At 35.8% G+C, this 11,688-nt stretch overlaps 1 protein-coding gene across 2 annotated transcripts; it reads left to right on the forward strand.

The window, feature by feature from the left end:
• The first annotated feature begins 6,077 nt into the window (after window positions 1–6,077).
• Window positions 6,078–8,994, forward strand: LOC107892251 (heterogeneous nuclear ribonucleoprotein 1). Of its 2 annotated transcripts, XM_016817275.2 has the most exons (6): window positions 6,078–6,487; window positions 6,995–7,035; window positions 7,153–7,316; window positions 7,441–7,540; window positions 7,667–7,836; window positions 8,199–8,994. In XM_016817275.2, the coding sequence occupies exons 1-6, from the start codon at window positions 6,372–6,374 to the stop codon at window positions 8,721–8,723; spliced, it is 1,116 nt and encodes a 371-aa protein (XP_016672764.2). In that variant the 5' UTR covers window positions 6,078–6,371; the 3' UTR covers window positions 8,724–8,994. The 2 variants fall into 2 exon arrangements, with proteins under 2 accessions (XP_016672764.2, XP_016672765.2); XM_016817276.2 differs by lacking the exon at window positions 6,995–7,035 and having other exon boundaries at window positions 6,193–6,487.
• The last annotated feature ends 2,694 nt before the right edge of the window (window positions 8,995–11,688 follow it).

The raw sequence follows: 11,688 nt of genomic DNA on the forward strand, positions 1-11,688 counted from the left end.
ATAACCAAATAATGAGACTCCTTTGGGCGAGCTATTACAATTACTTTCGAAAGAATGCCATTGTATCATTGTCTGCCACTCTAGAGGAGATGGTACTTACTTGGCAGCCTGAGGTATCCGGTTGCCTAACTTCACTTATCACTTTGATATTGTTATAGGCGAAAGACGTTTGAGAGATTCCAGCAAGGGCTTCATACTACCCATCTATTTGCTAGAGGCTGGCTTTCACCTTCCCTGCATCCATTCTTTTGTGCAGTACTCCAGGAGTATGGTATTGCACTAGGACAGCTAACTAGGTTATCCTACTGGACTTTGGTGGCGTACTTCTTATACTGCAATAGTTGAGATGAGCATCCCTTGTTTGGTGTCTTCCAACATTTCTACCGACTGAAGGTTTTTACTCAGGGCCTTCAGCTAGAATGGTCTACTTTAGTGTTCATTAGGGTCGCAAACTCATTCTCAAGGATTAGGCTCCAAACCTTCGTTTAGATCGCAACAAATTTATGTTGGTATAAAGCAAGCTTTCTAGCGGTTTCAATTTTCTTACAAAGTGGTCCATTCCTATAGATTTTACTTGCCAACAGTCTCAGCACTTGGAAACAAAAATTGCAATAACACAAGTTGAAAATTTGAATCTAGGACAGACTCTGTAGTTAAAAAAGCTTCTTACTGTTAGAAATATTTTTTTGTTACTGCTTGAGGGAAAGAGCCCAAATGGTTGGTGGGAGTTAGATCGTTATCTTGGCGTGAATCCCAAAATGGTTCGGCCCACCAAAGAGGTGTGGTCGTTTGGGGTCGATAACGAGTTAGCTCGGGCCCTTAGAAAATAGAAGGAACCTTCTAATTTCTTTTACACCATCTGCAATATTCCTCCCCATCGTTGGATTACCTCAACTCCGAAGTTCATAGGTGAGTCTTCGGGTAGAGACTTAGCTGAGAACATTGCTGACCCCGCTGTTCTTTATGCAGGTCCTACTCACCTTTTGCCCCCAACACCCTTGTCCCAACCCAAAGGCATTGATGTAGATGCTTTGTTTGAGAGTGTACAACAAGCCATGGATGTTGTTGACTCAAGAGTGCAAGCTGGTACTAGTAGCCGCAAGAGCTTTAAACTCGAAAAGGGGTCTTCTAGTGCTAAAGAGAGGGCTGCAACAGGTTGTCCCACCATAGACTCAGCAAACAACCTATTCTTTCAGAGGATGAATCCTCTATTCCCCTTCTAGTGCCTTTGACAACATTCCCAACATCCATCTCTCTAATACGCCATTTATTCCTTCCTCCAATCCTTCTCGATCCTCCTATTAAGTCCGCCAATTATATGGACCCTCCTGCTACTACTTCAGTTCCTCTCCCCGTGGACTCCAACACTTAGCGTCAAGCTCCCCATAGTTTCCCTATTAATGACCTCATTATACTCCCCGTTCAAAGAAATTCCAAACCTTCTTCTCCCAGCGAAATCATCTTAGTGCAAGCTAATATCCCTTCTCTCTTTTTTTTTTCCAACAACAACAAAACTAGGAGTTGTCCCCAGAATTGAAGGAGTTCATTTATCCTTCCTCCCCTTCCTCTAGCACTCATAATCCCACTCTGCTCAAGTTGGCGGGTTTCCTTTCCATGTTATCCGTAGAAGGTAGCCTTACGAGCTGGGCCCTCTAGAATGCTTGTACTGAAGCTAAGGCCAATAAGGCTGATTCTGAAAGAGCCATTCTCTCTACCGACTAGTCTTTTACCCAATTTTTCCAATCGTACCAAAATTTTTTCTAGCAGCCTGCTGAATTCACTGAACCTGTCTCCATCTGAGAGTCTAAATCCCAGTCTTTGAAGACCCGGGGCAAAGGATTTGGATTAAAAGGGTTTAGTAGCTGGAGACCTTCAGGAAGTAGTACCTCACCGATAAAAAACACATTTAGAAGGATAATGCTAATGCCTTGGAGAAGTATAATGAGGACACCAAGTAGGGCATTCAAGATTTCCTTCCTAAGTTAAGGGCTAACCTAATCTTGCACGCATATGTTGTCGTAAGTCCCTTTGACTTGAGTCAAGTAAATTTAAGCTCCCTGCGCCAATTTACCAACAAAAACCTTGGCTTCAACGTTTACAACCCTTTAGGGGCCAGTTGGGAGGGATTTCAGAGGGAATAGAGAGACTCTAGAGAATTCTTCCATGTTCAAAACTTAAAAGCGTCTGATCCTGATTCTCAATAAGAGTCCGCTCCAAAAGAGAGCTAAAATGTTCATATATCTTGTAAATTATTTTCCCTTTCTGTTTTTAATTGAAGATTTTTATTTATTCTCTTTCTTCGTCCTTCATGTTTTGCCTCACTTATGTTTCTTTTAACTATAGTACACCTAACATCAGCTTCAATAATTCGTGCACTACATCCACTTCCATAATACACATTAATCTTATATAATAACCTAAGGGACTAAGCCAAACCCATCATTGCATACTTATAGGGGTTATTTCTTAATTTCCCACGTCCAGAGGTTTGACTAAACCAAAGCTCTTATACCACTAAATTTGTAAGACCCTAGACCCAACCCTTTCGCCAGGTCCAGGTATTGAGTGATACAAGGACCCAAATAAATTAATAACGACATAAGTTCTACTATAATTAATTTACTTAAACTCTTAAGTTTTCACATCAAATTATATCAAGAAACATAATTCTTATTAAAATTTCAGCCCCACAAGCTTAACAATATTTACAACACTAAAAAAATTTATACTAAAGTTTGTTACATTTTCACATCGCTTTCCCCCAAAACGAAGCCTCTAAGGGTGCCCCTCTATATGCATGAATGACATCTACGCCCCTCCTACAAACTGGCAACGTCTGACTTGGTCCCTTCGTTTTATTCTCGAGTCAATCATTATCCTGCAAATGAGTAGCAAATTCGTAAGTTTAGTTGAACTTAGTGAGATTCTACAATACGACACTGTAGTAAAATTTTAGAATCTTTAAGAAACTAGGTTTTGAGCAAAGATTTCAACTCCCTGTTCATCTTTGGCCTTCCGTAGATTTCACTGGTGTAGTCGGTTCCTTACTTTTCTCCCGTAGCGTACTGTTGGTAGACTTATGTCCTACCTCAGTCATAAGTAGGTTTATTACGATAATGGTTCTCTATATTACAGGTCTGGTTCTATTCCATCTCAGATTCCATTATACTCTTGTGAGTTTCTCTTTCTCAGTCATACACTTGGGAATAAGGTTTGTTGCCTATTACTGGCAGTTATTCACTTATGTTCTTAAATTCATATCCTTACCTTGATCCGTTCAACTCATACTAAACTAATATTAATATTTCTCCACTTTAACCCTCATTCTAGTCCAATTCATAGTTCCCATTCATGATGGTGGGCTACTCGATTAGAAGAACCATCATGTTGGTAGATTCGTATTTTTCGTTTAGCCCTTAACTGCTAGTTGACCTTGATTTAAACCTTCTAGAAATCTCAAGTTAACCGATAGTTCCTAACAAACCATATCCTTTACTGCTTCTTGACGATCTGTTTGTCCAAAGTAGCCATTGGCAGACCTTTGTTTCCGTTAACCTCTGTGGTCAATCCCATTCCTAGCTAACCTTTGCCTGTAGACCCTTTTGACTTAGGTTCCACATGTTCAATCGTACTACTGTCTAAGTAGTTCATACAACGATCCTTCCTTTCCTTATCCTAACAACCTCCTATTTCACTGTTCTGGTAGACTCTATCGGTTGCCATAGTCGAGCTATGGTCTTACACTATGTAACCCTATGTTTAACCTATGGGCGGACTCTCTATGTTGCCATAGCCGAGCTATGGTCTTACACATTGTTCCTCATGATTAATGTCCTAGCAAACTACCTCGTGTTTATTGTCTTGGCGAACTAGGTATGGTCTTACACCTATAACTCCATGTTTAACATACTGACAGACTCTATTGGTCGTCATATCCGAGCTATGGTCTTACAACTTATACCTCTTTTGAGGTGTCACCCCGTAGGACCTTACCACCATCACGGTGTCACCCCATAAAGTCTGCTGACCGTTATTGCAGTGTTGCTCTATGAAACCTAATGATTATTGTCATAGTGTCACTCTAGTGAGCCAGTTGATACCATTTTGTTTCATATTTAACCTTAATTCTCGAACATCACAGTGTCCCCTCCGCAAGGTCCGGAACTTCGCACATCACGAATTACACCTAGCAACACTGGATTGTAAAATCTAGCGGAATCTCATTCCTCTATCCATTTTCCCATTCCTCCATTTCGCCATTCTAACCTTGATGCTCGAACATCATAATGTCCCCTCTACAAGGCCTAGAGCTTTGCACATCATGGTTTGCACCCAACAACATCGAATTGTGAAATTTGACAAAAACTCCCTTCCCCAAACCTAACTTCGTCTAACTCGTTAACAATATCCCCTCCAAACTCCACCGTTAAAAACATGCAATTCATTAGACTAGTGACTACCACATACATTGCATCATGCATCTGTTCATCAAGTTGCAACCATATAACACTCAACCATATACTTGCAAACCTATGCATGAACAACTTACTTAACTTCTATATTCATACTTGGCCATGGTTTAGAATATGACTCAAAGCAGCCATAAATATGGTTTAAGCAAACAACACAACATCAACAATCACTCAAAAGTCAAGTGTAGAGACTCACATTGCTTCCTTGACAGCTTAGCTTGTCTAAACGTCATAGCCTCATTTGTCCTAGCAACTAAGCATAACAACCATTCATTGGTTAACTCAAAGGTATTCAAATATTAAAAACCCAGAATCTATACTTATACAAAAACTTTTCAAGAATTCTTACTTTACTTCTTCCTTCAATCCACGAGTACAGAGAGGTAAGAAAACTTACCAGTTCCCCAATTTCTCTACTTCCAGACTTCAATTCATACAACGACTACAACATGTAAAGCTTCCTTCAATTACATCCTCTTCTTCTTCGGAGCGACCGGAGAAGACGATGCTACAAAAAGAAAATTAGGTAAACAGAATTGAAAAGAATTTTGTCTTCCACACACACACACACACCTACATATACATATATATAACCAAAGTTGGCACTGTATCCTTAGTCCTTTATAGCCAATCACCACTAATCATTTTGTCTCCCATTATGGAACCAGTTGATTCCAAGCTAACTAAACCAAAATTGAAATCCAATTATTCTCAACTAGCCACTTAAGTTTCTAAATATCTCAATAAGACCCGCCAAGTTCTGCTTCTTTATAGTTAGCTCCTCTACTCTTCTTTAAATTCAGGTCCTTAGGAGAACTGGGTGTGACGAGAAATTCAAGGGTGTGGAAGAATGATTAGTTAAACTGTATGGTTTTTCGTATCACCTGATACCCAGAATTAGAGGTGCTCATGGACCGTGCCGGGTTCGGGCCGGGCCTATAAAAAAATTTCAGCCCGGGTCCTATGCCCGGGCCCGGCCCGACCCATTTTGTTAATAAATACCAAAAATTTATTTTAAAAATTAAAAAAAGTATTTTAAAAATATTTTAAAATTAAAAAATAATAAAAAAAGTATTTTAAAAATATTTTAAAATTAAAAAATTTAAAAAATAAATATATTTATTATATCGGGCCGGGCTGGGCCCGAGCCAAAAAAGTGGTGCCCGAGGCCCGGCCCGTTTTCTAAACGAGCCTCATTTTTTTGCCCAAACCCATATTTCGGGCCTATATTTTTACCCAAACCCTCCCATATTTCGGGCAGACCGTCGGGCCGGGCCACCCGGCCCATGAGCACCTCTACCCAGAATCCTGCATTTGTGAGAATTATTTATGAAATATATTTTTAATTATTAATTAAAAATTTTAAGAAAAGTTTAAAACAACGTGAAATAAAAAATATAAATGTGAGTAGATGAGGAATTAAACTTGAGACTTAAGAACAAAACCACTAACATTTAACCATTTGACCAAAAAAATTAATATGCTAAGTTAGTAAAAAAAAATATACGTTTTGTAGAACGCGTTTTAAGACAAATTAACAAAAAATACTTCTTAGAGGCACTTTTTATTTCTCTTAAAACCGACGTATACATCAAATTTACCATTAAGTCTCCACCCATCAAAGTTGTATTATGTACTTAAATTAATAAATGTATTTTATGTAAAAGAAAATTACCATAAATTTGTCCCAAAAAAACCAAATAAACAACTTCCTTGACATAATAACCTTGCTTTGTTTAGCCAAATAATAACTGTCGGTGGTTTCTATTTCAGGGTTTTTTATTTTAACTTCAAAAAGGTGTTCAAAACTTTGAAACTACAATACATAACATCACATTTTTAGGGTTAAGCTTTCTTTCTTCCTTTCTTTCCCTTTAACATATTCCCCCACTCCGCCAAATGGACCCTCGAGGCGGTGATGCCATCCCCGACGGCGAAACCAACGATTTTAGATCCTCCGACCATCCCGATGATGACAAGTCTCACCCTCACACCGGGGATGGAGCTAGTCCTGGGTATTTCTCTTTTCCTTTCTTTTCTTGTTTGTTTCTTGAGAAAATGAAGGAAAGTTTTGAAATTTCTATTACCCATCACTTATTCACATGTAAAAACGTGGATTGACTGAAAACTAGATTGACCCTTTTTTTTATTTTTATATATACGCATTTTTTAGATTTACTATGTTTCCTCAGAAAATGATAGAAAAAAGTGAATCTAAAGCTTGAGCGTTTTCCTTTACCTTTTAGTTAATGACTTGAAAAAAATATGTAAATTAAGTTGGATAGAAATACCCATTTCTTTTTTTTCCCCAATTTTTCGTGCAAAGTCTGGTTTTGTATTTTAAAATAATAACGATAATGGAATAAGAGGAATTAGGGTTTTTTATTTTTTTGGCTTTAGACTTACTTTTTTGATAGGATTATTTTGATATATTTAGGTATTTGTTTCTTTGAAAGGTCGGTTTTAGTATGAATAATTTGGAAGTGATTTATGATTTATATTCAATATTTGGAAATTTGCAGCAAAATTTTTGTAGGAGGTTTAGCGAGAGAGACAAGTTCTGGTTAGTTCTTTAGCTTGTTTGTTAGAGATTTTTTCTCTTAATCTTGTTGAATATTATAGCACAAATTGCGCCGCTCGTTGTCCGTACCGATTCGGTTGTTTTATATATTTTATGCAGCACAATTTCTTGAGCATTTCGGTAAATATGGTGAAATTACGGATTCTGTGATAATGAAGGACCGGAAAACGGGACAGCCTCGTGGGTTTGGGTTTGTGACTTATGCAGAGCCTTCTGTAGTTGATAAAGTCATCGAGGACACTCATATTATTAATGGGAAACAAGTAAGAATTAGCTTTAGTCTCAATGTTAATTTGATTGTTATGTTTCCTTGTTGTAGTCCAGTGGATGCAGCTTCGTTTTTGACTTGAGGTACTGTTCTTTGTCTCGATATTTTTGGCCTATTAGGTGGAGATTAAGAGAACAATACCAAAGGGTGCTGCTGGAAGTAAGGATTTCAAGACTAGGAAGATTTTTGTAGGTGGAATTCCTTCAACTGTATCCGAAGGTGATACCATTCTTTTTCTGCCTTTAATGTGTATGACATTGAAGCTCGAGGCCATCTAACCGATGTGGTCTTGATTCATCGTTGATTTTTGTTGCAAGTGTTAATCTATTTGGTGCAAATTGGCAGATGAGTTCAAGGACTTCTTTACACAATATGGAGTAGTCCGAGAACACCAAATCATGCGGGATCATGCTACCAATCGTTCTCGTGGTTTTGGGTTCATCACTTTTGAAACTGAGCAAGCAGTTGATGATCTTTTGGAGAAGGGAAACAAGATTGAGTTTGCCGGTGCACAGGTATGTGCATTGCCCATTAAATTGACTAGATTTATGTATATTTTCTTCTTACAATCATTGACCATCAATCAAATAAGTCTCTACTTGTTGATAATTATTAACATGCAAAGTCCTTGTCATGAAGGTGCTTTTTGTGAAATACTGATCAAACCGTTTTTGTGGGCTATTGTTTTTTTCCCCTCTTTGCTGTTGCCAAGTGATAGCATTTCCATGTGCTTGTACCGTTTTGCTTTGATGTCTAGTTTTAGACCCTAAAGAAATGCTTCTTAAGATTCCATTATATTAGCAATAGTTCTTTTTATATTTGCAGTTTTAAGAGTAAACCCTAAAATGAGTGTCATAATGTATCCCTTTACTTGTAGGTGGAGATAAAAAGGGCGGAGCCGAAGAAACCAAATCCTCCCCCGCCTCCATCCAAACGATATAATGATTCTAGGACTGCATATGGTGGCGGATTCGGAGATGGTTATGGTAGATATGGAGGTGGTGGATTTGGTGGTGGTTATAATAGATCAAGTGGTGCGTATGGGGGTCGAGCTGGTGGTTTTGGGGCATATGGGGGTGGTGAGTTTGGCAGTTATGGAGGTTATGGTGGTGGTGGCAGTGGTGGTATAGGGCCATACAGAGGAGAGCCGTCCCTTGGATACTCGGGTCGCTATGGAGGAAATTTCAACAGAGGGTATGACATGGGAAGTGGCTATGGAGGCCCAGGTGAGTTTTATGGGGGATATGGTGCTGGAGCTGCTGGTGGTGGATATGGTAGTAGCTACGATGCGGGCCTTGGTGGCGGCTACGGTGGTGGTGCTGCAGGAGGGAGTTCTTTCTATGGAAGTCGAGGGGGGTATAGTGGTGCGGGAAGTGGTCGATACCATCCCTATGGAAGATAGGCAAACTGGGAAAGATCTCTGTTGAGAGGTTACAAAATGTTGTCTCAATTTGTACTATTGTAGCTCTTTTCTTATGTTCATTATTCCTTAGTTTAGTTTCTCTGTTGTTTATTTTTGGGAGTCTTTCAGAATTTGAGGTTTCAACTTTCTAAGGATTTGAGTATCCATTTTACTCTTTTAAATTTTAGTTTAATTTAAGCTAAACTATGAGAGCTAAGTGGTCTGATTTTGTATTTCTCTTTTAGTTGATATTAAAATGCAAACTTCCCTAGCTGTGAGATCGATTCTTGAATGAATACAGCAGCCAAAAAAGCAAACAATTTTTTTTATATATAATTCAGCTCTTATTTTCCTTATGCTTTACCATGCTTCTATTTCTCTTTCTTTACCCTGTTTTGGAAATCATTAGCATGACCTCTTTTTTTTAAAAAAAATGGATAAGATATTATTATTTTTACAATTGAACTCATTATTTTTAAAGTAAATATCCGATCAACATTGCCATAAAAACATAACTATGTGATATATTATATTAAACAAATATAAAATGTAAGTCAATACGAATATGAATATAGACCAGCTTTCTTTTTTACCACCACATAATTTTCCAAAATATCTCATGAGTTCTCTGCTAAACACCATAACTTTAGCATTGCCCTTAAATATCTTATTTTGGGAGAAAAATCCTAGTTGAAGCCCTTCCTCATCATCTGTTTTTGGTTAATATTTTTGTGCTCCAACTTAGCAATGGGTCTCAGTCAAGGTCTTATTATTATTATTTGTTTATATTCATCTCTAAACTTGGTAATTATTTTTACATTGAAGTCTATATTAGGCGATTATTTTCAAATTGGGGTCTGAATTTTTTTTTTTGGTTCAACATTTTTCAAAGAAATATCATGGACTAACTCAAACAAAAAAGTGTTTATTCCAATGTGAGAACAATTGCCATATTTAAAGATGTTTTAGCCTGTATTTTTGGAAGAACAAAAAACAATTTGATTCTTTTTGAAAGGTTGATTGTCAAATTCGACTTTTTTTAAAAGATTAAGGATCAAATTGATAAAATATATAAATGTTAAATGTTAAATTATCATTATGCCATTTCTAAATACAAAGCATAATAAAGCTATCAACTTGTTCATATTGCTACTCTTCTATCCAATAGCAGTTTGTGAAACTCGGATACGATTATAACACCATATCACGGCTGCGGAATTTGTGTTCTGTTTCCATCCATGATTGTTTGCTTCTCTTATTGGAATCTGTGGTCCGAGGAACGTGTTAGCATCAAAAGCCCAACCTTTATGGTCTCTGCTCTAATTCATCCACATTTATAGTTGAATCGGATTTAAGTTAGTTTAAATATTTAATTTTATTTTTATAATTTTTAGTTAAGTAAAATTTAAGTTAGCTTAAATATTTAATTTTTTTATAATTTATAAATAAATCGAATTTAAATTAGTTAAATATTTAATTTTATTTTTATCATTTGTATAAAAATATTTATATTTTTATTATTTTAAAATTATTTTAAACAACCATTAACCATCAAACCAATTCTTATAATATCATTCATATTAAGACCTTCAAAAAGAGAAGTATGAACCTAGATGTAGGAGAATGGTTAATCTATCACCAAGAAGATACATCTGCAACTTACACCTTGAAAAGCTTTTTCTTTAAAGGGTAAAAAAAAAAGAGCTGTCGAGAATTCAAAACCTAGTATTAACAAGAATTTAAACAACACAAGTCATTTATTAGTTTTCCGATGACTAGATTGAATAGTCTTGGTGCTTTTTATTTGTAACAGGTTGATAGGTTTTAGATCAATTTCTGCTATTAATGTTTGTATTATGAGTAATTTGTGTATTTATTCTTTAAACTCTAATTTGGTTATTTTTAGTCCTTGTAATTTTTCAATTTGAAATTTCAGTTTTGATACAAATGATAATTGTTAAATTATGTTATTTTCAAAATTTTACGCAACAAGCATATTATCACATGTGTAATTAAGTTTAATTATAATTAAACTCTCTAAACTCTTCCTATATAAAGAGAGTCTTGGGTCATTATTTTTCACACACTTGAATTCAAGAGAAAACTGTAGAGAGAAAATTATTTGAAAAAACTATTTTAGAAAATTTCTATAGATATTTTTCTTATTTACAACTTGGCCTAGAAGTTTAGAGGAATTGCAAAATTGTCTCACTGGTAATTTTTGTGAATTTCTATTTTTGATTCGAAGCAAGCCCACACTCGACAAACGTGAGCTTGTAGATAGTAAAGAAGACTACTAGTCAAAGCGTTCATCCTATACGAATCGGAAATGTTCAATTTTTAATTAAGTGTTTATTACTTTAGATATCACAACCTAGTTCTAGTTTTAGAAAAATAAAATTAAAACCCTAATTTTTCTCAATCTATTTTTCGCTATGTTTTCCAAACCCAATTTTCCATCGAGCTCTACTTGTGTCATCTATTTACAATGAGAAATAGGAAAATTCTAAATAAATTAGTAAAACACAAATAATATTTATTTAATAGAAAACAATATTCTACTCTAAGTAGAATGGGGTGGGTAACACACCCTAGTAAATAATACTAGAGATGCCGCCCCTCTTTCTTATAATGAGGGGATTTGAGACTCTCCTGTATTGGGTCTAATTATATGTGCTTCTAACCCAATATATGTTTTTTATTTCTCAAAATAATTTATAATTTAATTCAACCCAATACATGTTTTCTATTTCTCAAAATAAATATGATTTATTTAATTAATTTAATTAGATAAATTATTTTTCTAATTAAATAATTTTCTCAACCCTATTCTAATTACGTTAAAGTCGTTGCATTTTTACCATAAAAGAATCTACGAGGAAATATATTTGATTTTCATATTTGATGGATTCATAATGACTAATTAATTTAATTTCATTTTCGAACTTCAATTATTTAATTAAAT

The sequence above is a fragment of the Gossypium hirsutum genome, chromosome D09, assembly GCF_007990345.1.
Source record: "Gossypium hirsutum isolate 1008001.06 chromosome D09, Gossypium_hirsutum_v2.1, whole genome shotgun sequence".
Lineage (NCBI taxonomy): Eukaryota > Viridiplantae > Streptophyta > Magnoliopsida > Malvales > Malvaceae > Gossypium > Gossypium hirsutum.